Source organism: Haliotis asinina, chromosome 7 (assembly GCF_037392515.1).
Source record: "Haliotis asinina isolate JCU_RB_2024 chromosome 7, JCU_Hal_asi_v2, whole genome shotgun sequence".
Taxonomy (NCBI): Eukaryota; Metazoa; Mollusca; class Gastropoda; order Lepetellida; family Haliotidae; genus Haliotis; species Haliotis asinina.
The window spans coordinates 46211919-46236542 of record NC_090286.1 but is presented as its reverse complement, the minus strand read 5'-3'; the positions used below and the strand labels follow the sequence as shown (position 1 = coordinate 46236542).

Genomic DNA, 24624 nt, shown 5'->3' with positions numbered 1-24624 from the left:
TATAGTATAATACAGTGTATGTTAACACTCATCCTCCTTCAAGCAGTGAGGGCAGTGGGGTAGTCTAGTAGTTAAAGCATTTGCTTGTCACATAGTAGACCTGGGTTTGATTCTCCCCATGGATACAATGCATGAAGCCCATTTCTGGTGACCTAGTTATGTTGCTTGAATTGCTAAAAGCAGCATAAAAATATAATAATTTTCAAGCAGTGTAGGGTAGTAATACTGGCTTCTCTTCATTTATCCCCTCGCAGTAGCCAGTGTATAATAACATATGAGGGACATTTTTATTATACAGTTGTCTAGATATCAGCATGATATTAACACCAAAGTTCTTGCACGCCAGTGAAATAGACAGTGTTTGGTGATAGACATCTGAGACATTAGGGTGTTGTCAGTAGGATATTAACATGATATTAACACCTTCACACTAGTGACATGAACAGTGAAGCTATTTTTGTCTGTATAGAGGTTGGACATGTGTCCCTAGAATGACCCATGTACATATCTGATAGGGCATTGAGGTGTTGTCAACACAGCTACTGACATGGGCTGAACGCCCTTGTCCGTGGGTGAGTCAGCCTCACCTGATGTGACAGCAACAACAACAGTTGTGTTACAGTGCATATCCAGTTACTGTGACCCTCAGGAACGTGAGAATGCATCAAAATTGCATCAAAAGTGCATCAAATGTGCATTAAGAGTCCTTTAAGTATTAAAGAACAGGGCGCCATTGGACTAAACAACCTTAGTGCTAAGACTGCTAAGACTGCTAAGACTGCCTTAAGTCCATGTTAATATGTAATGAGTTATAGTCTCCTTAGATCGCTTTGTATAATGGTACCAGGACTGGACTATAGCAGGTCTGACAGGAGCGATCCTTCTGTGATGTAGACAATGCTCAGTTCTCTGACCATCAGGAAAAAATGACATTACATTATGATTGATTTCCAAACCTCAGAAGAAGACCACAATATGTTCAGCAATAACTAACAGGACACCTGATATGATGTGGGCATTAATTCAACCACGACATTTAAGTCAATTCACTGATATTAAATTGTCAGAGTTTTGCTGATTCTGTTTAAAATGCTGTGATATATCAGCGTTTTGGAATGTAGGACAAGATTTATTGATTCCTGTGTCTGCCACTGGACTATGAATTGTACCATCATGTAAAAACATGGTATTGTATCATTTGAAATTGTGGAAATGTTCATATCAGTCATGAAGATTATATCTCCATGCAGTTTAATCCCATGAAGTGGTCAAGTATTCCAAATGAAAATGTCAGCTACAAAAAAATAAAAAAGATCAATGATATTTATCACTGAGTTGCTTGCTTGAAACCTGAAAACATGCTTTGTAAGAGAAGTAGAGGATATTACTTATCATTAATAGCAGGTATTATTACTGTGGCTGTATCATGAAAGGAACAAAACCAGATGGATAACTTGCTTTTGCATTGACTTGCTGACAAACAATTATCTGAAAATGTGAAGAAATGTTTAATCAACATTGCTTCCTTCGACAAAATGACAGTAGTATTGGACTTGGAATGGGTCAGTGTTTGCTGTTTAGTGCAGACATGAGTAAATGATTTGGGTTTTACGCCACTTTTGCAATATTTTAGCAATATCACACCAGGGGACTTCAGAAAGGGCTTCATGCATTGTACCACATGTGCAGAATCAAATCCTGGTCTTCAGCATGACGAGTGAACACTTTAACCACTAGGCTACCCCACTACTCTGAGCGCAGAGATGTCTTGGTCCCATTGATGTCTGGGTTGGAACTGGTGATTTGGCTTAGTGATTTTGTTAATTCCATGTCTTCATACTCAAACATCATAGATAATTGTGCTGTACATGAATCAGGGCAGTGGGGTAGTCTGGTGGTTAAAGCGTTTGTTTGTCAAGCTGATTAACCAGGTTCGATTCCACACATGGGTACAATTTGTGAAGCCATTTCTGGTGTCCTACGTCATGATACTGATGGAATATTGCTAAAATTGGCATAAAACCCAACTCACTAACTCCTTATATGAATCATTCAAATGTGTGATGCATATTAGATCATTTGCAAGCCACCATCACCTGACTTGAATATTGCTGAGTGGGCCTGAAATATAAACAGGCATGTCATCGTTCTTCTGTGTATGAAGGATGTGGAACCTCCCATCTTAATATCTTAACATAACATTTAGAAGCTGGTTGTGATATAGAGAAACATTTTGTAGAACCCTCTCAACATGTCATTAGGGTATTGTCTGTAACTGATACATCAAAGCCTGTCGCTCGCTAGGTGTGAGGTCACTCAGGTTGAGGCCAGGCATCTCACCAAAGCTGGTTATCTTCATTGTTATCTGATTGTGGGATATATTTGTCTGTGTCAGGAAGTGTTATGATGTGGAGATTTGTACCTCACTTGATACTTGGAGCTGATACATCCATGATTTCATGCTGTAGGAATTTGTCAATAGCTCAGACCTTGAGGCTACTGTTTTATGGAGAGACTAACTCCGTATTATAACACGCCAGGAATGCCTTTTATCACAGTATTTGTTCCTGTATGACATGCCTTGATGTCTTAACTGCTTGGAGTGAACTGTTTTGAACATATTAGTTGTTTGATCAATAGAGATATGACTGATTTCACTATAACCAAAGTTTTTTGTAACCGTGAACAACTTGACCCATGGACAAATTAGTCATGTGTTTTGAAATCGAGAATCTCAAAATGCTTGTCAGAAGTGGCCACTCACTGACTTACTTAACTCATATCATTGTATCCCAAGTACATAGTTCGATGCTCGTACTGTTAATCACCACTTCATTATCTGGTCTCGATTATTTGCAAACTTCCGTCATATAATTAGAATATAGTTAAATGCAGCATTTAACAGAAAAAACCCCCAGAAAACCCTCAATAATTGATATTATCTGTAATCCACATGGTAATTGGAACCATGATATTTTTTATGAAAACTAGCACTGTGAGTCAGTCTGTGTGGGAATGTTTTTTGAGACATCTCTCGGGTTATATATGGAACTCAATTCAATAAATAGTCACATGACGATTAAGGTTGATTGGAGCACATGTGTGTTCATTGTTAATGCATGGCTGTAGAGTTTGAGGTGTGGTGGGGAGGTGCTGTGGAAAGACTACTAGAGACATGTTATCTCATCAATTAAGATATTTCTATAGAATATACAACAAAACATGAGCTGCTGCCATGACTGGAAGCCTACATGCATCAATTTTTTGTTCATGTTTGAAATCATGATTGAAATGGAGCAAAGCAGAGCACGATGTCAGATATACGTAATGAGTATTGGCACTGGCCCCAGATTGTCAGGAATGCTGGTTCTGCGGTTGTTCTAGGAGTTGGACAAGTGTCTAGTCTGGCACTGTGGGAAGAAGAAATATAATAGTGGTTGCAAAGACCTTAGAGAGTACAGTGTTAGACCTCCAGTATGTGTATTGATTTATGACCTGGATCAAAAAAAGTCGAACGTGTATGTAAGGTCAGGGTGACCTAGCAGCATTTTCATGAAAGTGCAAGACAGTTGAGTGATGGTAGGGTTATGTAAGATTTCAATTTTGTCACAATAGTGTTATTTATGAATTTGTTGCTGGGAAAGCTGTCAGCCTTGTAGTTCATTGTAATTGCTGTGGAGTTGAGTATATTAGTGGTACAGGAACCGAGATTGGGATGTGGGGCAGTGTGAAAGGAGAAGGTAAAAATGACAACTAAAAAGAAAAGAAGTCTTTTTGGTGATGAGATGACCAAAGTAAGATGGCTGTCAAACAAGGGAACAAACACCTGAGAAAGAGGGTCAAGATGGGGAGGGGAGGTTGTCAAAGAGGGGCAAGAAGGGGAAGGTAAGAGCATATTGAGGGTAGTTTGTAATAGGGAGTTTTTAAACTGATCTAATGAACTGAGGGGTTTCCATAGGAACTTGAATGTCGGGGCTTTGGTCTTCAGGAGTTGTCAGAGAGTTCTGGAGAAAACAGTAATATTTCATTTACCTTTCAAGAAGGAACATTTGGGCTAAAGGGGGTCAAGGAAAGTGGACATCATAAAAAGTTTGCTTAAAAAGGGATCTGGGATAGAAAAAATTGAACATGCTGAAAGACAATACCTAGGACAAAAAACATCCTGAAAGTCTATACCCAGTACCTCAGTTTTTAATGATTCAATCCAATTCCATTGTCTTGATTGACATGTTTTGTGAAGAACAGAATACAGCTTGGTCTTTACTGGGCTGAGGAATTTGCTGAACAACAAATAGTAATGTCTCTACTTGATCGAATCCTCTTAAGTTAATGAACAATATTGATTAGTCTCTCAGCTGCCATTACTGTTCTGAATCTATCTTCACGAGAAATACCAATCCTTGTGTGACATGAAAGCAGGAACACAGTCATTTTGTTTATGTTTATTGCTGATTGAATACTGCTCATCATTGGCAGCTGCCACGTTTCCATGTCCATGTTAATCTCTCTTACAAGAAAATAATGATGTAGAAATTATTCACATGTGTTATTAAGTCACACATATTGACATCTGATTATTGCATATTTCATGTGAAACATGTAATGTCAGGAAAAAAACGTCATTGGCAGTATCACATTGAAATAAATCTGAATATGATCAGAATAATCCATTCTGGTTACAAAACCTCTGCCTTCCGAGTTCCAGGTCACGGTGACCTAGACACTTGTTATTACCATGAGAATATGGACCATATTACATAGGTCAATATGGTGGCATAATGAACTGCAAGTCATTGTTTTCATGCATCTTAAGATGGATTATTGAGGTTTATCAATGGTTTACAGTTACATGTATGGATGATATCGGATGTAATAAATTTCATGCTTTGAATACTTTGACATTATTCCATGCATGTTGATAATGGAAATTATTGAGTTGTTATGAACACATTGTTATCTGTCACAGATTTAAGTCAAGTGGGCTGTGATGGATTTGAGCTTTCTATTTTAGAGTTATTTTGGTTTTTCTGCTGTTATTTGCAGGTGTTGGTTCACATGTGCTGTTTAGATCGTAAAATTGCTAACAGGCTAAACTTTGTCTTCCGGTCGTTATACAGAATAGACGGCCATGTCAGCATCAGTCAATCAAACAGGTTTATCTACATATTGCAGATGTAATTACTGAAACCCTGTGTGTAAATGACAATTCTTGCCAGAACCATATTGTTAATAATTATTCTTAATATCTTGTTAACAACTTGTGGAAAGAGGAATGGAATCTTTGTTCCAATTTCTATTTTCCCTATTTTATGACCTATGTTCCAAAATGAAAGTTATCATAAAGAAATGCATTTCAGTTCCACCGCTTTATTAATTTTGACATACATATCAAGGACAGCTTACTCATGTATCTTTTGCATGAAAGGATCTATTTTGAGATTGTTGCTGTCGAATAAATAAAAGACTTGTCATAGCTGAGTCTTTAATAGCTAGTGTAGACTAACAACTAGTCTCTGAAATGAAGATATTTTATGGAAAAAATGTTCATAGTAAAAAATGAAATATGTTGAAAGGAATCCTGAAACTGTGGAAATCTAGACTTGCCATATTTTCTTGTCTTGCATATATTTGCTTCAGGGTCTGTATGACAGACTAAAACATGCATAAAGAAACTGGAAAACGTACATGATATTTTGTCTTGAAATGCCTCATGTAAAGGTTTTAGAACAGCAGTAGCCATTCTTTGTCAAGTCCATTTCATTCTTATTTAGTCCAACAATAATTTACAGAACACCTAATCTGTTATTGCAAACAGGAAGAGTTTGATCATTATGGCAGTATTGTGATATATGTTTCATATCCACCAAGAGGATGGCAATCATTTCATATCTCCCAGAGGATAAGCATGTACATTACCCCACCTACGTTAGTGTACATATCAAGTGGAGAGGGGCTGTTGCCAATGTAGCTGGAATGCTGCCTACATTCCCTAGCCTCATTCTCCTCTTTGTACTTGTATATTGCAAACCACCCAGATAAATAGTGTCACTGACATGTGGATTTAACACAGAAGGTTGCTTTTGGTGAGGGATACATTTCAGGGATGGTGCAGGTGGATTGTAATAGGGAGCCTCTTGTGTAACAATGATTAAGAGATAATTGCGTATGGAAGTGTTGTTAATTGAACAGACCAGTTGTTAATGCACTCATGTGTTAATACTTTACATTATTTTAGGTTAAGTGGTGTGATGTGCATCATGGGGTTACAAACTATCTTTGAAAGGGATGAATGTGGAGAGAATTGGCTTGGAAACTTTAAGCAGTTGTTAGCAGTTGATCAGATATTGGATGAAAATAGGAGATTGAGGTTTGACATACTAATAAATTTTGTAGTCAGTGTGTAGTAAAACACCCAAAATAGACTTCAGAGATTTTGTAGGATTTGCACCTTGGCCCTCAATGTGATTAGAGAAACACATTATTCTCTATGCTGCAGAATTCTCCAATTTGAAGCAGAAAACTCAAGGGAAAAAAGATATTTCAATCACTTTGTCCTTTGCAAAATGGCAGTAATTATGTTATGTCATGAAGTTTAGAAACATGTTACAACTGAGTTAAAATGTGGCAGTCTGAATGCCTAGGGAAATATAATACAGGTTACATTGACCCTCAAAGTAAGTTTCAAGGTTTCTGTTCCAAACTGAAAAGCAGCTACACTAGCTCATTGTGCATCACAGGGGAAAAGGTTTGTCAGTCCACAAGATGTAATTACATCGTTGAATATAGGATGTCCAAGTAGATGAGAGTTTCTTCCTGCATGAGATAAATCATGTATAGCATGTTCATTATTGTAAGTGCCATGTGTCAGTGAAATTGACAACAACGAATGATGATGTTAGCTGAATGTGGTTTGTCAGTGTATAATTTATGCACCATCGGTAACTGTCGGTATATTACATATTGTGAAAACAGAAGCAATGTTATGTTAAGGGGAGATAACTGATACTTCAAGTAAAATAATGTACGAGGGATTCTCGGCTAAGAGTGGAGATGAAGTGTGCAATACACATTTTCAAGGAACATGTTTTTTTTGCAACTATTCTGCATGTGTTACCTACTTGCTCTTTTCAGATTGAAATAAACAAGAATGTGGCATCTGTTTCCAAGATATGACTGAATAGTTTAAATTTTAAGTCATATAATTTTATCAAATTTTACAGAACATAGCCGATAGAATGAAGATAAAGAGAAAATAGCCTATTTTTGTGAAGTGAAAATGGTTTGGTTTTAGTTTAAATTATTGTCATCTCAAATTAAAGCCACTCCTTTGTGGATATCACTCAAATATGTACTAAATATAGATTTTATTTCTACAAAGTGCATTTCGATTGTGGTACACTTGGATAGTTTACAAAGAAAATGGCTGGAAGGATGAATTGGTTTGAGAATTACAAAGACGCAATGCAGTTTGACTGAGATTTTAATGCTTATGTGGCATCATCCCACATATGTTTTTGATAACAAACATTCTTGGGTTGTTCTGCCATTAACACATGCTCCAGTAGGTTCTTATTCAGATTAATTCAAGTGAACAGACATTTTTCTCTGTGGTATATGCCCTTGCCCTTGTGTGGATCAATGAAGCTGGTATGTGTATGTCAGTGGTGACTACTGACAAGGAAACAGCTATTGCGTTAGCAATAGTATATTGCAACATGCAATTGTGAAGGTGATAATCTATTGCGACCATCTATAGCAATACTATTACGTTGTATTTTTCTTGAATTGCCTCATTTGAGATCATTTCCAAAGTAAATGTATAGTTTAAATGAAACAAAAACAAGCAGAGGTAGTTTCAGTTTCTTAATAACTGACAAGAAACCTGAAACCCATTTCAAGTTCATTTAAGAGGTAACAAGGGCAGATAACTCTTAAGTCAAAGTGAACAAATCTGGTACTTCCTGATTTTGGCCTTCTTAAACAACTCAAATACTAAACTATATATGTATCAAAAAGTTTTTCGTTTTTTCCATTGATTAATTGCTATCAGAGACTCAATTGCATTGTTTAGTGCATCGTTGTAGCCCTAGTGTCTGTCGTTGCAGCAGGTGACCTGGAGTGTACCTGGTGTGTTCATGGTGTACATCTGAGTTTATTACATGTGGTATCTTTAACAAATGGATGAGTGGATCAGTCACTGTGTCAAGGTCATTGGTAATACAGATACACACAGTAATGTTCTGGGAAATTTGAACACCAAAGTTCTACATTACTACACAAATGGTGATGGGCCAATTTTCTGTCTAATGTCTGGAGAACCTGGTTTCGCAGATACAGATTATATCAAGTGAAGGAATGGTGTGTGTTTGGGTCATGTTATTCCACCTGCAGGTTAATCAAAAGATGTTAATCATTTTTCCATAATGCAGTCCAATAGTTGAAGATTGCCATCTAATACCGCCAAGAGTCTGATCGATTACTTGAACAGTTTGTCTGTGAACACTGTGTTATCAACATTGTGATCAGACCCATTACTAATTCTTTGTGTAATTTTAACTGAAGTGGATTCTATTATGGTGCAATAGACGTTATAACTAATAGTGGCTATAGCTTTTTGTTAGAAAAACGTAGACAGGACAGATTTCGTGATAGCTTAAATATATCCATTTACAAAGGCTATTCAGAATTTTGTTATGAGAGTCAGGCATGTGACATGATAATGTTCCATATACCTGCTTTATTACTAACTGATTGTTGTTCAAACAGGTATTGAAGTAAGAAAATATGTGCTATAACCGGGTAACATGTGTTACATTTCGGAATACACTCTATATAAATAACAATTCTAGTACTTTTGGGGGGTTAAATCCCTTCTTGTGGTACAATGAGTGAGACAGCTGACTTAATGTGCTGGTGATTGTGTGCCAGACTCTGAGGTTGTGGGTTTGAATCCTGGATCAGACTCAACCCAAAAAGTACTAGAATCTGTACTTTCACTAAGAAAGTGTAACTCCAAATATAGTGTAACCCCAAATATAGCGTATGTTACATTTGACCACTTTCTACATGGTATCGTGAAATTGTAAAGAGGTAGTTCTCATGATACCATTCAGACATGAACTGTCAAGTCTTTCTGCAGTGTCATAAACTGCAAGTAATCAGACCTTGTCTAGGTGAGAAGAAAATGCAAATGTCTTTTGCTTTTTGTAGAGTGGTACGTTTTTTTAGGGTCAGTGGCATTTATTGTTTGAAGGTTTGTCAGTTAGGGTATAAAAACAAAGGATGAGGCATCTTACCTCATCGTTAGTTTGGACGAGTGCATAGACATGCATATTTCTTCCCTTTTCCCCGCTTTCTTCTGTTTCTCATTCATTCTTTCACTTACTCATTTCCTTACTCCTTCCATCACATCTCTCAATGTATTAGTTGTTTCAGCTCATGACATCCAGCCTTGATTTACGTTCTTAGCTATCAGTCTTGGTTCATATAGTTAATTCACTCACTAACTCACTCACTCACCCAATCAACTAATCAATCAATCAACCTATAAATCAACATATCAGTGAATTAATCAATCATATACCTTACAAGCAAATGGCAGTGATCATGAAGGCCATGTTTTACACCAGTTCACCTCAGTTTAGAAATTACCTGTGACTGCAGTTGTAGAAATTCCCCAAATATTTTGTATTCAAACTTTAAAATAACAAGGATGTTAGATCTCCACAATTAACATTTCAGAGAGCCAATGCCCAGTCTTTCCTACACGGCAGTCTTTACATCTACAGGCACTTCAACCAACTTTAACCTGCCATGTTCATGCCATTTCTTCTTCAGTACTATGTCGTAAAGGTTGTGTCAAGGGCTGTTTGATTTTGGATTTATAAGATATTTGTACAACATAAAAATTCAACTTGGGTTTGCTGCCAGTGGTGATCAATGTAAGGGGTTACGACTTGTACACACAACACGGGTTTGAAGTCAGTGGTAGTGAAACCACAGTGTTAGCTTGTAGCTCCTTTCAAGCCTTGGTGGGTATTTCTTTCAAATCTGAAGTCTGCTATTCAAATATGATAAGTAGATTGATAAATAAATAATTTGCTTTAAGCGAACTTGATTTGTCAATTAAGTCTGTATGCTGTAGTCACCTGATGGTCAGAGACTGAGCAGTAACTTGCAAAGGTGTGTCCTTTGTGATATGTGGCAGGGATTTTTTTAAAAGTACTTTTAACTTCTTCTTTACTTTTCCTTCAATCAGAAATTATTTCTTTCATGTTTTTTAGCACATACAATTCTCATAGGATTGATAACCTTTAGGCAGAGCTTTGATTCATAAAGAAAATCTGTCATATGTTTTTCAAGGTTAGTGAAGTAATCTTATGTTACTTACAAAGGGAGAGAACAGTTGAACGGTAGATGCTTGTGTTAAAGCGTTCTCAGGGTTGTAACTGACATCGTTCATTTGTGGCCAACATTTAGGGTCGATGTTCGAGATGGAATCCTGAAACGAAGACATTTATTGACTCTCAGGATATTAGTGGTGTGGGAGAAAAAAGTAATTTGTAGGTAATGGCATATCGGTTACACAGAGTGCTCGTTGCCTGTGGAGGTGGGATGTTTGTAGTTACTGCTGTCTGTGGGGTGGGGTTACTACAGTGTGACAGGTGATTTGTTTGACTTAGCTAACCCATGTCCCTGTGTGGAGTACTGGATGAGGAGACTTGCCTCTGAAGGCCAGATAATATAGTTATGTACTAATTGTGGAACAACTGATGATTTTGCTTACATACAGACTAAAGTAATTTTTGCAATGTCATAGATGGTGTGGTTGGTGCCTGCCATCTTGTTGTCATGGATACAGGAGAAGAAACAATTGAGAAAATAATTACTTCCACGTTGCCACCATTTTGTCAGTTGTTGATAAATTTCCATGGACATTTTTTTGTATAAGAGTATGAAGAAATTAGCCTTTTTTAACCTATCATATTAGAATACATAAAAAACGGTATTGCAGTAGTAATTGAGTAAGATTTTCTTGACAAGCAAACACTTTAACAACTAGAGTGAGTGAGTGAGTTGAGTTTTACGCCGCATTCAGTAATATTCCAGCTATATGGCCTTGGTCTGTAAATAATCGAGCCTGGACCACTGACAATCCAGTGATCAACATGAGCATCAATCTGGGCTATTGAGAACCAATGACATGTGTCAACCAAGTCAGTGAACCTGACTGCCCGATCCCGTTTGTCGCCTCTTACAACAAGCTGTTTATGGCTAGCATGGGTTGCTGAAGACCTATTTACCCCAGGACCTTCACGGGTCTTTAACAACTAGAGTAGACTAAAGTTTGGATATTGTAATTTACCTATTAAGAGGTAATCTGGTGCTGTCCTGATCATATTAGGACAATGATGTTTAGTGCAAATTCGTTGACATTTTAGTTTTATGATTGAAAGTGACAAAAAAGCCCCAAAATATAATGCATGTTACATCATCCAGACCCATCTCTTCGTACACATTTTTTCGATGCTCATCACCACAAACCAGATTATGAAATGAGCCTATTTGGACTGTTGTGAAGCAGATGGCTCTCTGTGAAATGAGGCTAATAAGCATGTGGGAAACAAACTTGGGGAGGCTCCTGAGTGGAGAGCCACAGGCTGTGTAGAATGTGATGCCACATTGATTAGACAAGGCATTCCCCTGGACTCCCAGATATTTGGTAATAGTACTAAGCCTCTTGAAGACTCATACCAGTCATAACCTTGGACTTTAGTGTTTCTCTTGACTGTTATGTTTTTTTATCATATTTGAAGAAAAAATATTCGTTTTGTTAAGGAAGTACACGTTTTTAATGTTTAATTATCAGATGTCATTCATGGATGATTCTTTATTCCTCTCTGTTGTTTTCTTATGTTCATATCATCTCTTGATGTTCTGCTTAAAATATTGGCTGTCAGGAAGTTGAAATAGACATTTTATATTCTGTTGGATACTCACAAGCTACATGATCAGGAGATATCTTTTGATTTTTATGACTGATTCTTCTCTTTATCTTCTCTACTGTGTAAGAATCTTTTCTACAATACATGAGATATCTCAGTCCAGAATGGTAGGACAGTGGGGTAGCCTTAAAGTGTTTGCTGATCACAAAAAGACATGAGTTTGATTCCCCACATGGGTACAATTTGTGAAGCCAGTTTCTTGTGTAACCTGCAATGTTTTACCAGAATATTGCTAAAAGCAGTGTAGTACCATAATTCATATTATAAATATGAATTCAGTTCTGTCATTACTGATGAGATGCCTACAGTCCAGACACAAAATGATCAGATGATACGTACTGCTCAAAAGATATTCTTTAACATATTTTGAGTAGTGTGTGTAATGGTGCCATTACACCAAACTGACAAATATTTAACCTGGTAATGTGTATATATTGATAGTTTCACCAGGAATTCTGTATCAGGATTAACATTGTCGCTGCGAATATACATAAATATATTCTATTTTGCCGACCCGTTTATGAGGTCGAGCTAGGACTATTCCATGCTTAGTGTTCTCAAAACCCGAATTTATCAACTGGTGTAATACATGAACCCTGATACATTTTCTCGCAATATGGTTATAATGGAGAGTCTTTGTATCAGACAGGAGTTTGAGTGATCGATTAATATATATTTCACTCCATGATATACAACGTAATCAGGCATGGCAGCTCTATAATCAAACCACATGTGGCCTATTGCTGTCTATTTTATTGCTGTGGTACATACATACTATACACAGAGAGTCGTATTGAAACTGACACTCCTGGGCTATAAGAGCTGGTTTTGTACCGAATTGTAAAGGCATGAAGGTGATTAAAATGGCTTAACCCCAATTGTCAGTTTTTACACCATAGACACATGGTGATATTGACATGCTTCAGTGCTTTGGGAGGTTGCTGTGGCTATGATGAAGTACAAGGTGGGATGACTTGTGCCAATATTGTTGGGTGATAAAATGGCTCACATTATTGATGAAAGAAGTATGCTGAGTCAGCGAAACCAGGTCGATGCCATGACCATATTAACCTGTATTACACAAGTGAAAAATCTATTTGAAAACCTGCTAAGAAGTCAGTGTGCAATATCCATTCAAACTATTTCCCATTATTTACACGTGCAATGTTTTGTTTTAAAAATATTTCTTTTCGCTAGATTTTTAGTTGATAATTAAAAAATATTCTGCTTATAAATGTTGAGAGGGACTTTTTACAATGTTTAATATTTTACAACTAATTGAAAGTTAATTGTGATGAAATGATCATATCATTGTCAGGGAAAAACAAATGTTTTTTCATCCTCATACTTAATCACACAGTCAGGCTTTTTCAAAATCCTTAGTTGCTTCAGTTTTTATCATTTACAATAATATAAATCACTGCATTGTCTGGTTCAGACTTGACTGTTTAAATCAGCCATCACATTACTGGAATGTTGTCAAAATTAGCGTTTCTGGAGTACCAGAAATGGGCTTCTCGAATTTTACCCATCTGGGGAATTGAACCATGGTCTGATAAGTAAACACTTTCACTATTAGACTACCTCAAGTCCCTATTAAAAACTTTTTGTAGAGTGAGGGTGAGTGATTTAAGTTTCTTGCTGCTTTTAGGTATATTTTAACGATGTCATGGTGAGGGACACCAGAAAAGGGCTTCATACTTTGTACCCATGTGAGGAATCGAACTCTGATCTTCGGCATGACAAGTGAATGCTTTTAACCCTAGAACGCCCTGAAACTTTGTCACGATTTGGATGAATTGTGAAATGTTTATTGCAAGGTGACAGACATGCTTTTATCTTCCCCTCTCATTATCATTTTGCAGAGAGTGCATTTGTTGGTATGGTAATCCTATCGTGGTTGCAGAGTATTTTAGTATCATCTCATCAAACCACTCGTGATGAACAGATAAGCATTGGAATTCATGAAGGAAAAAACAATTTCATTGATAAACTGAAAGGTTTGATGTCATCTAGGCATGATGGGTGGCCACTCTTGTTCTGATATCAGATCTTACCTTGGGCAGACGGGGGAGTTAGTCAAAGAGAGGTAATCATGTAATCTGGTAACAGACGAGGATGGGCTGACGATAAATCCACACATTTCATCTTTGGTTTTGCCAGTTTGCAGGACTGAAAAAAGAACCTAGACTATTACAGATCTGTCTTTACCTGACGGTTATGGATTGTAACTTAACTGTTCCTCTTAGACTCTTGATACCATTAGAACTGAATCTAGTTAAGAAAACACAGAAAAGTCTGAACCATGTTTGCAGCAAACCATGCTTTCAAAGGTCTTGAGGGGAATTATAATGTAGACAAGGCTTCATTGCTTCGTCAAAAGCAAAAAGTGCATAAATCTGATGATTTGTTAATCCAGACATTTACACTTGGAACTGTATTCAACTGTTAAAACTGGTCTGAAGTCTACTGAAGGACGATATTCATGTTTGTGACCATAGTCAGCTGGTTTTTAACTCCATTTGATCTTATGTTTTATTCAGATGCAGAGTATATGGCTCCAAGCTTGGTTTAAGATCTTAAACCAGTTTAGAACATGTTATACTAAGCCTTAGTGTTGGACGAGGCCTTAAGAGATGTTTCTTTTTGTTGTCCCTGATGACTAAGAGAAGCTGAGGTCATCAGAGGGAATTAGTTAATGGAGATAGTGGGTTACAGGTTTCGAGATGTTTTCAGACATGTGTCGCTCCAGGTTGTGTAGAAAGAAATATATTACAGGTATCAGCTTCCACTGACTAGGACAGATACTACATCACTACGTCATTATTCAAACCTGTAAAACAGCAATACACCTGTAGCTTTCATTCTCACATCTCTATAATTAAGGTCCAGGTGGGGTAGGCTAGTGGTTAAAGCGTTCACTCATCACACTGAAGAACTGGTTTTGGTTCCCCACATGGGTACACAATGTGAAGCCCTTTGCTGGTGTCCCCTGGTGTGTTATTGCTGAAATATTGCTAAAAGCGGCATAAAACAAAATTCACACTTGCTTACTCTGTAATAACGATGTTCCTGCCAAACTGCATTTGCGGTTTGAAACAAAGCCTGTTGGTTTTGATTATCATCACAGCAAGACATGTATGCCTGACACAGATTCTACCCTGACATTGATAGGTGAAGTAGGTATGTGATGAATCTGTTATGGGCGAGGTTATGTGAGATAACAGACAAGATGAAGCCTGTGCATGAGTCAGAGGGACACGTACAACTTGTACAATACATGATAACAAGTCTCCTGCTCTCGGGCAAGCAACATGTGCAGCGTCCACCTCAGTACTGAGACATGAGATATGTAGTCTTTGTACACCTTGAACTTGTTGGTGTCTGAACATTGATGAGACATGTTTAAAATTGAAATCTGATGAATTTTATTGCATTTGAAATATCAATCTTGAGAGAAATGACTCAATCTCTCAATGACTCTATTTCTTTTAATTACCCCTGCTTGTGTAAAATATATTGCATTTATAAGTTTTGTATGAAGAGTATTGAAGACTTATAATGCAGTTTTATATCATTATTTTAGTCGATCTTGAATTTTTTAAGAACATATTTTTTTCATCTAAATTTTATCTGTAAGTGGAATAGTTGCAAATGTTAATTTTTTTTTATAACTTTCATGTTTATTTCTATTTGTCGGTGGATATATAAACAAAATTAAACATATAAGAAGTAATAGTTCCAGCGCCCTCTCAAGCACCAGCAGCAGATGCCAAGCTGTTATAGACATGGCTAACTTGTGACAGATGGTTGCAGCTATGTGCTTGGGGCTCTGCTGATATCAGTGGGGAAGATGCAGTATATATCTGTGTATACTACAGTGACGTGTGTGATAAGGGATAGAAGAAAAAGACAGTAATATATGGACCAAATTTATGATATATGATGAGAGAGATTCTCTTGATATCGACAAGTCCTGATATGGATGTCAAAACGTGCAACAATAATCTGTAGATAACAAAACCATGTTTCTAGTGTAGGCTAACTTTGATAAAGGAGTTGACTATCCCTAGAACTTGGTTTTAATTTATCTATACAACTTCAGAAATTCCTTTCAAAGAAGTTAGGCTAACTTCATAAACAATTAAAGTAATAGTGTTTCAACACTCTTGTGATTTAACTAATACAAGAAGTGATGTAAAATGAGTCAGTGCTGGAAATGACAGTACTTCCTGACAGAGTTATCTCCCATTACACATCAACAGACCATGCTACTCCATTACCATTGATGCTATCATTTGGTCTTGATCTGATCCGGGTCAATACTCTTATTCTTTAAATGTTTTAACATTATGTTTTGCATGATATCGCAGATATCAGACCCTTTGTTGAATTCCAACCTGGTAGAAAGGTTACTTTGGCTAAGTAATATTCAGTCATCCAGACCATTCACACATATATCCAATAATCCCATGTAAGTCTGTAATTATTATTAAGTCTAGCTTTCCACAGTTTCAGTTTCTGAAAATGAAGAAAACCCCAGGGCTTCTTTTCATTGTATGTTTTTTTCTTTTTTTATCTATGAACTGTGTTTTTTTTTTAAAATATGTTCATTTTGGAGACTAGTTGTTAATCTAGTCAACTAGCATTTGATTGTGAATAAATATTAATATGAAATGAAAAAATTCCCATGAAAATGATGCCGAGGAATAATTATGGCCAGTAGATTAATTTCTGGTGTACACATATTGGCATGAAAGACTTCTGTCCATTAGTTTATTATTTCCCCAGCGGGTGTCTTTGCAAATACTGTATTGATGTAAATATATTTGACATCATTGACATTTGTAACATTTGTTTCTGACAGTGGTATCCTCTTCCTGTTGATTACATGCAGCATTGGAGGTTTTCACAGGTAACATGCTTGGAGAATGCTGCAGTTGACACTCTCAGCGTTGATGTCTTTAGCCATAGTCATACATTTCGTGTGCATGATCGCATGGAGTTTTCAGACTCTCGCAAATGTGATTTTTCTTTTCGTACTTATGTGAAGATTAGTTTCACAGTTATTGTGTGCCTTTTTGTGATGTTTTTGAGTTGATGTTGACAGATGTTGTTATGAACTTCCATTAGGTTACGTGTGTCAGAAGGTCTCTAGACATTTTTATTTTAACTTAAGTTTGGCTTTGTGTACTCGTATTTTCACATTATATATTTTATATGTAAGACTGTTATGCTTATGGCTCTTTAGTAAAATCATTTTCATGTAATTTTTAGAAATATGACAATAAATTATTAATGATAGATTACTTTATTTGACAGGTTCTTTGTTAGAGTGATATTATCTTCCATGGAAATTGGATCTAAGTTGTTACAAATATTTTCCATTTAGAACAGTTTTAAGGTGATGCTCTGAAAAGATATGGGTAGGAATTCATTTATGTATATTTGTTTTTCTCTAAAGCTCACAGTTCATTTGACACATTACATCACTGACACAAACACATCAATGTTTCAGGTGCATGGTGTGAGAACACAGCTCTGTTTGTAGACAAGCATGGACAGAAAATAGCTTTCTCAGTGGCATGTGTAGTAAAAACTGTGTGTGTTTCACAGCATAAGTGTCAACATACTTTGGATGTGATTTAGGAAAAATGATCTCATTCTAAGGTAGTATTAGATGTGTGCTGTAGATATGGATGAAGTCTCCTGTGTTTTTGTGTTACTTGCACATCAGATGTATTAGGGGCAGATGAGTAGCCTGGCAGCAGAAGTGGTCACTCATCAAGCTGGAGGTCCGGGTTTGATTCCCCACATGGGTACAATGAGGGAAACCCTTTTCTGGCACTCATGCTGTGATATTGCTGGAATATTGCTATAAGTGGCATAAAACCCAACTCACAGAGATATATCATATCATCCATTGTGGAGTGTGAAAAGGTTATGTGGTTGAGTGTCTCTACTGTTTTCTACTGAGATTTCTCTACAGTGATCATGGTGTGTGTGCATGACACTGTGTACTTAGACTGCACCTGGGTTGTTGATAACAGAGACATGGGAAGTCAACTTGTCTTAGTCATCAAATCTTTAAAGATACACTGACAGTTTTAGCTGGCAAACTGGCATCATAGCCCTGTGCTTTACTGTTGGCATCATCAAAACATGGGATGTACTTACGGTTTGAATCTTATATACACTTTGATTATGAACATTGGTTTGCAAGCACCTTGAACCTTCTGTCCACAGTGCACTGAAATATTTCTCTGAAAGATAGCTCATACAGTGTAATGATTTATATTTTAGTATGAACTGTTTTAGAACCTATTTTCATACTTTTTAAATGAATGAAGTTATGAAGTAATTAACTGTAGGTTAATTAATATTTTGTGTAAGGTTTATGAGGTCATTAGTATACACTATTTACAATGGATATTAGAGTTATGTGGTAGCCCCATGATTAAAGGGTATGCTCATCACACCGAAATCCTGGGTTCAATTCCCCATTTCCTGGACAATGTGTGAAGCCCATCTCGTGTGTTGTGTGATGTAATATTGGCTTGATTGAGGAATATTGCTAATGGTAGCCTAAAACTAAATTCTCACAATGTATTTTATGCTGTCAATGCTCTGTTACCCATTAAATGCATACATCTGTCAGTATTATCGTGTGCATATTAACGGACCTATTTTAAGATCTATTTTTTAAGTAGATCTCAAGAACAGGGAGATGGACTTAATGTGTCTCTTTTGGCTCTTGGTATCTGATATCTCGTAATAAGAGAGGGTGGACTTTTTAGGGTTTCCAACAGCTGTTTGCTGTAAATTGTATAGCTATAGTGCCTGGAACATTTATCTGCCCAGATCTGCTGCGATGATAGGCTCAAGTGAGAGTCCCACTGATGGGATCCCCTCTCATCTCAAAATCAAACAGCTGTGTGTGCCTCATGCCCAAGCTGATAGCGGTTGTGTGGGGAGTTACCTCCCTTATATCATAAATATTGTTACAACTTATCTCAGGAGAAATTTGAGAAAGGTTATTGGCTTATACAAACTGGATTAATTGGAGGAGGTATATCTGAGTTTGGGGTAGATCCTGTTTACTTGTAGTCTAATAAGAAAATTTATTGGCTGTTATGTTGTCTCTGCCTTGCTGTTTGATCAAAGATAAATTTATGAAATATTTTAAATTTTTAGAAAGCTTCTTTTTTTCAGTGACACAAGATAAAAGTATCAAGAATTCTTATGCTTTATTTTGTTTGCAAAATTTCTTAAGGAAGTAAGGTTCTGTGAATTTTAATTTTTTCAACATTGTACACTGGAAAGTTTGTTGTATGGAGCGGTTGTTCACAGCTAACAGATATCTTTCCTTATATACAATACATGACATTGCGTGTGGCGGTGATGTTCTCAGAATTTGTGCCCTTATGTACAACCTCGCTAAGTCTTTGATAACAGAAATCTTTGCTATCAAAGTTGAAAGAACAAATTCATGGTAGAGCCAAAATGTTGTTAGAAGGATCTACCCATGAAAAATTGGGCTAGAATTCTTCTTAGTCTTCAGCAAGCCATGTTGAACAATCGGGATTATTTCATCTTGTCCCAATCATTTTGTTAATTTTTGGATTGTTTGGTCAAGACATAATTATATATTAATCACAGGAATTTTACTGAGTGCAAGAGTAAGCAAATACATGAAGGTCAGGAAATTGTTGTCCATCAGAACTTTGCCGTTCATCAAGTTTCATGACTTCAAGTTACATTGTTCTCGACCTAAAACACTCAGAGTGCCTTTTCTGTGTTGTCAGGCTGGAAGGAGAATAGTGGACTTGTACGAAGATCTCCGTGATGGACATAACTTGATCTCACTTCTAGAGGTGCTGGCACATGAAATATTGGTAAGTTTGATGCAAATTTTTAAGAGATACGTCCTCACAATTTTTTGTCCTTATGGTCTGTTAATGTTTGTGTAAAAAAGAAGCAGGTCTTTCTCTGGTTTATTTTGTGAAAAGCAAAATTTTCTGATGATAATTTCCTGATAATTATTTTACCATTGTGATTAATTTAGCCGAAAAATTCTATCAGTTGTTGCATTGAAAGTTATCATGGACAGAAATATAATCCCAAACTAAATATGAAAAACGTGTTCTTCTGTCTGTACACCGGGGTGGAATAGGCCTTCAGCAAACCATGCTTGCCATTATAGGTGACTATGCTTGTCGTAAGAGGCGACTAACGGGATCAGGTGGTCATACTTGCTGACTTGATTGATACATATTCCCAGTTGCATAGGTTGATGCACCTGCTGTTCATCACTGGATTGTCTGGTCCAGACTCGATTATTTACAGACTGCCACCATATAATACTTTGAATATTGCTAAGTGCTGCGTAAAACTAAACTCACTCACTCACTGTACACTATCTACTTCTCATTATTCCTTGTATGACTCTCCTGCTACGTGAGGTTTGGCATATTTCATCGTATATTTTATGGGAATGATTGCATTAGAATTTCTTTTTCTGTTTCAGCCAAGAGAAAAAGGACACATGAGATTCCACAAAATTCAGAATGTACAGATAAGCTTAGAGTTTCTCAAAATGAAGGGGGTAGGTAGTACTGCAACAGGAAAACAATTTCAGTGTTGCGGACTTTGTCAAAGTATTGTTGAGAATTAATGGGAGACAACTCATTGTTGCCTGGCAGATAATATAAGTTTCAGAGGAAAATTTGTGCATTGATTGTAAGAGATATACTCTTCCACTTAAATCACAATATCAATTTAGAAAATATCATTTACATGAAAAAAGTTCAGTTGATATTCTGATGCTATGTTATTGAGTTATCCTCAATAATTGGTCATTGTGAAGTGACTGAAGTGTTGTAAAATCTTTATACAGTTACATTGTGGAAAATAAAGATTTCATGATGACAAAAAGGATAAAATATTCACTATCGATTCACTTTGTTTTTAGATACGACTGGTCAATATTAGGTCCGATGAAATTGTGGACGGCAACCCCAAGCTGACCCTGGGGTTAATATGGACTATTATCTTACATTTCCAGGTAGGTTGGATATACATGATACATATACCAACTACCATCATATATATCTGGCAGAAACATGCATTCTGCATCGAAACCTTTACAAACAGCACCCTGTTTTGTCCAAAACCTCTTCATTTTGGAATCAGTGTGTTGATGAAAGGATATTATTCTAAACTCTCATTCATTAATTCATACAGTTGATTGTCTAGTTAATTTTGTTTAAAATGGATTAACAACTTTTCGATGAACTCAGAAACATGATGTATATAGATCATATTGACTTTTACAATACACAAAACAAAGCACATGACACTGTATTCATGTTGTTCCTTGATATGAACGAGTCCTTGATTAAGATCCAGGCCCCGATTTCTCAAAACAGAATCTGAGTTTTGATTTAAGTTTTTGTTCAAATTTGAGAAAAGGCAGGACCATGCATTTTCCAGAATGAACATAAGTCGGTATCAAACTCAAACTTAGTAGACAATCTTTGACAAGTTTATTTAGTTGTTTGGACTCTTTTACAAATTTGCATTTAAGCTGAAATTTCAGCTGTTTCAAATTGCCAAACTCCATTTGAGATTTGAGTGAAAACTGAAGTTTGTTTCGAGAAATTGGGGCCTGGTCATGCATGCATCATCAGTAGCTAAATTGTGATCAAAGGCACATGTAACAGAAGATCATTTTGTTTTCGTGTTACTGGGAGCATATTACAGAATAAAATATACTCTCCATTCTGTTACCACATATCTGAGGGCTTTAGTGTAAGTGACATGCATTAAGTCAAGGATTTATGGTGTGTTTACATGTGTGTGATGGAACCTTTATATGTAGACATTCCATGCTTTTCAGAACTCTGCCATTATTATTCATGTCTTATGTATTTTTTGCCTATTGTTGAGTGAAAACTGATGCTTCATATATAAAAACATGCATTCTTTTGCACGGAATTCTCCTATCAAATTGTTTTTGTCGTCCAAATGGTATCAATCTATTATACAGTTTAAAGAAATGTCATATTGGAAAAAAAAATAGTTGCAATAATGGAAGAGAGGGGAAGTGTCAGTTTTCTCACCTTGTTCCTGTATTCAGCAGTCACAGGTTATTTATTTATGAAGAAAACAAATGGATTATCTTAAAAAGTCTGGCACCCCAGCCTATAGAGTACAAGCCCGTGTCTGAAGACAATGTTGATGTCTATATTTCATGCTTCCCTTGCTATCTGAAACCTGAAAGCCATTTCCAAGATCGTAATGTCAGAACAATGTTGTTCAACATTTCACAGGCCACTTCACTACATTAGGCTTGAGAGGGTAGAACTCACAAAAAATAGATTGTGACTGCTGTATACAGATTTATCTCCCTTACATACATTCATTGAGTTAGTCTCTTGACACTCGTTTCTACTTCCCCACATTCAGCAGGTGCTTGTAGCCTCATTGGGAGTGTCACAATTCTCCTGACAATACCATTAATGATGTGCTATCCCTTCTTTAATTTTTGGCCAAATGATGTTGGGAGATGGCTACACGTGACAGCCATGTACACTTTGTGACTTCAATCGCTATTCTGATGCCTCAGTCTTCAAAAATTTCTTTCGACTTAACAAGCTTTGATGGTAAAGGTCTCTACATGAACGCAAAGTTCCACTGAAAATAAAATCAGTGAACAGGTTCAGTCTAGTAAACTGAGAGTGTTTGGGCAAAGACTGCTCCTGGTAAATATTATTACATTGTGCTTTGAGAATGAGCTTTTGTGAACCAGTCATGTCATAATGCAAACTGGTTAATAGAAACATCCTTTTGTGGATCACATGTAGAATTTCATTCAAAAACAGACTTTACAGACTTTGGATCATCGATAAAAGATGTATTGTATCTTGGTACAAGCATTTTCATGTGTTTTGGTACAAGAGGTATTGTATCTGCACATGGTCATCGTGGTGTGTATTGTCACTCGAAGTATTGTGACACATTCTCATTGGCTCAGTGATATATGCAGCAGGTGCGGTAAGCTCCATCCACCATGGATACAGATTGGCTGCAGTTGTCCAGGCTGCTGGCTGATGGGCAATACAACTGATATCTATATATCTCACAGACTCGTATACACCAGGGAAGATGTGATGTGAAGATGTTATATCTTATAACTTAGGAATATGTGCCACATGTGACAAAGGTGATCAATAGATGCTACAGATAAGCACTTGATTACCTGAAAGCATATAAATACATATGTGATCGTATGTTCAACTGACTGGTTGCTGAGAGCCTTACATGGTATCAGCTCCGTCAATGACAAACTTTATTCATAGAAAGCAAAGCTTTCACAAATAGGGCTAGAGATAGATGTTTTTTAATTTTGATTTTGTTTGGCTAAAACAACTAAAATCCTTCCATGGTTTGCACATCTAATTAACACTTAAAATTATTAAAGAAAAACTCAAGTTCAAATATGCAATCTATTATAATGATGACATGAAGATATTTTGATTGATGTTTGACATTAGCTGTGTATGTTCAAAGTGAATTAATTGTTAGTAACAGTATTTGGAAACTGATACTTTGATAGTGAGGTACCAAATGTGTAAGAAAAACTGCTTCGTACATGTCTTGGTGTCCTTCATATATGTTTGCAGTTGATGTACCGGCATATGCTTCTCATATATCTAAATACATCCATTCATAAATGCAAGATTTCTCACGATGATATGTCACAAACTATCAAACTAATAATTTTTCCAATTTTTATTGCTGAAAAAAGCAACCTTTTAAAGTATTTATGATGTTCATTTTAGACACCTGTCCTGAAAATACTGAAAGACACAAAATATTTTTTATTGTTCAAACAGAACCTTTAGACTGTATCAGTGATTACTCTTGACAGATGCAGGGTGCAATATACAAACTTAATGTAACGCAAAGTAGCTGAAACTCTAGGCAATTATGAGGAACAAATGTTTTTGAAAAAATGTGTTTACTCTGCCATGATGCAAATGTTTCTACTATCATCATAAATTACTATAACAGACAGGGGTTTATCTCTTGCTAGTAAACATTTGAGCCTCCTTATCAGAAGGAACAGATGGGGAGAAGTTTTGGCATTTTTCACATTCCAGTCTTCCATGTGACAATCTTTCTCATGCTTTTGAATCTGTCTGCTTGATGTATGTTGAAGTTTATGGGTAAAGGGTAGGGACATCTTCATTATGAAAACAGAAGTTTTCATAAATAATGAAAACCGCTCATCTTGGCAGACCTTTTATTGTGACTGATGAGATTTGTGATTGCCTGCTCATGTTATGTTATTCTGAGTGTTGGAATTCCAGAAAGTGTGTGCATTTGGCTTTGCACCATTTTGCAGGTTAGGACTGATGTTTGTGTCAGTTTGCTTATTTTTCAAAACATTAGTATTCCTTTCTGTTATGCGGTTTTAGAATATGTTATTGTCATGGTAACTGCATGTTCCCTAGCTGATGCTGTTATGATGTTAATGATGGGAACTGGTGTGAAATTGACACAAGTCTTGTTTTGAATGTTCTGTTGGGTTTATGCTTGACTTCTTTCATGTAAT

The 24624-nt window shown here is 36.5% G+C and overlaps 1 protein-coding gene across 3 annotated transcripts in view; it reads left to right on the top strand.

Annotated features, from left to right (window-relative positions):
* LOC137290837 (uncharacterized) overlaps nucleotides 1–24624 on the top strand; it is a 206446-nt gene that overhangs the window by 36019 nt on the left and 145803 nt on the right. For 2 of the 3 annotated variants that reach the window (XM_067821983.1, XM_067821984.1), the window contains 3 exons: nucleotides 19811–19900; nucleotides 20533–20610; nucleotides 20977–21069. In XM_067821983.1, coding sequence (XP_067678084.1) covers nucleotides 19811–19900; nucleotides 20533–20610; nucleotides 20977–21069 — 261 coding nt within the window. Of the gene's footprint in view, nucleotides 1–16872; nucleotides 16921–19810; nucleotides 19901–20532; nucleotides 20611–20976; nucleotides 21070–24624 lie in introns of all 3 variants that reach the window. The other variant, XM_067821982.1, reaches the window with a different exon arrangement.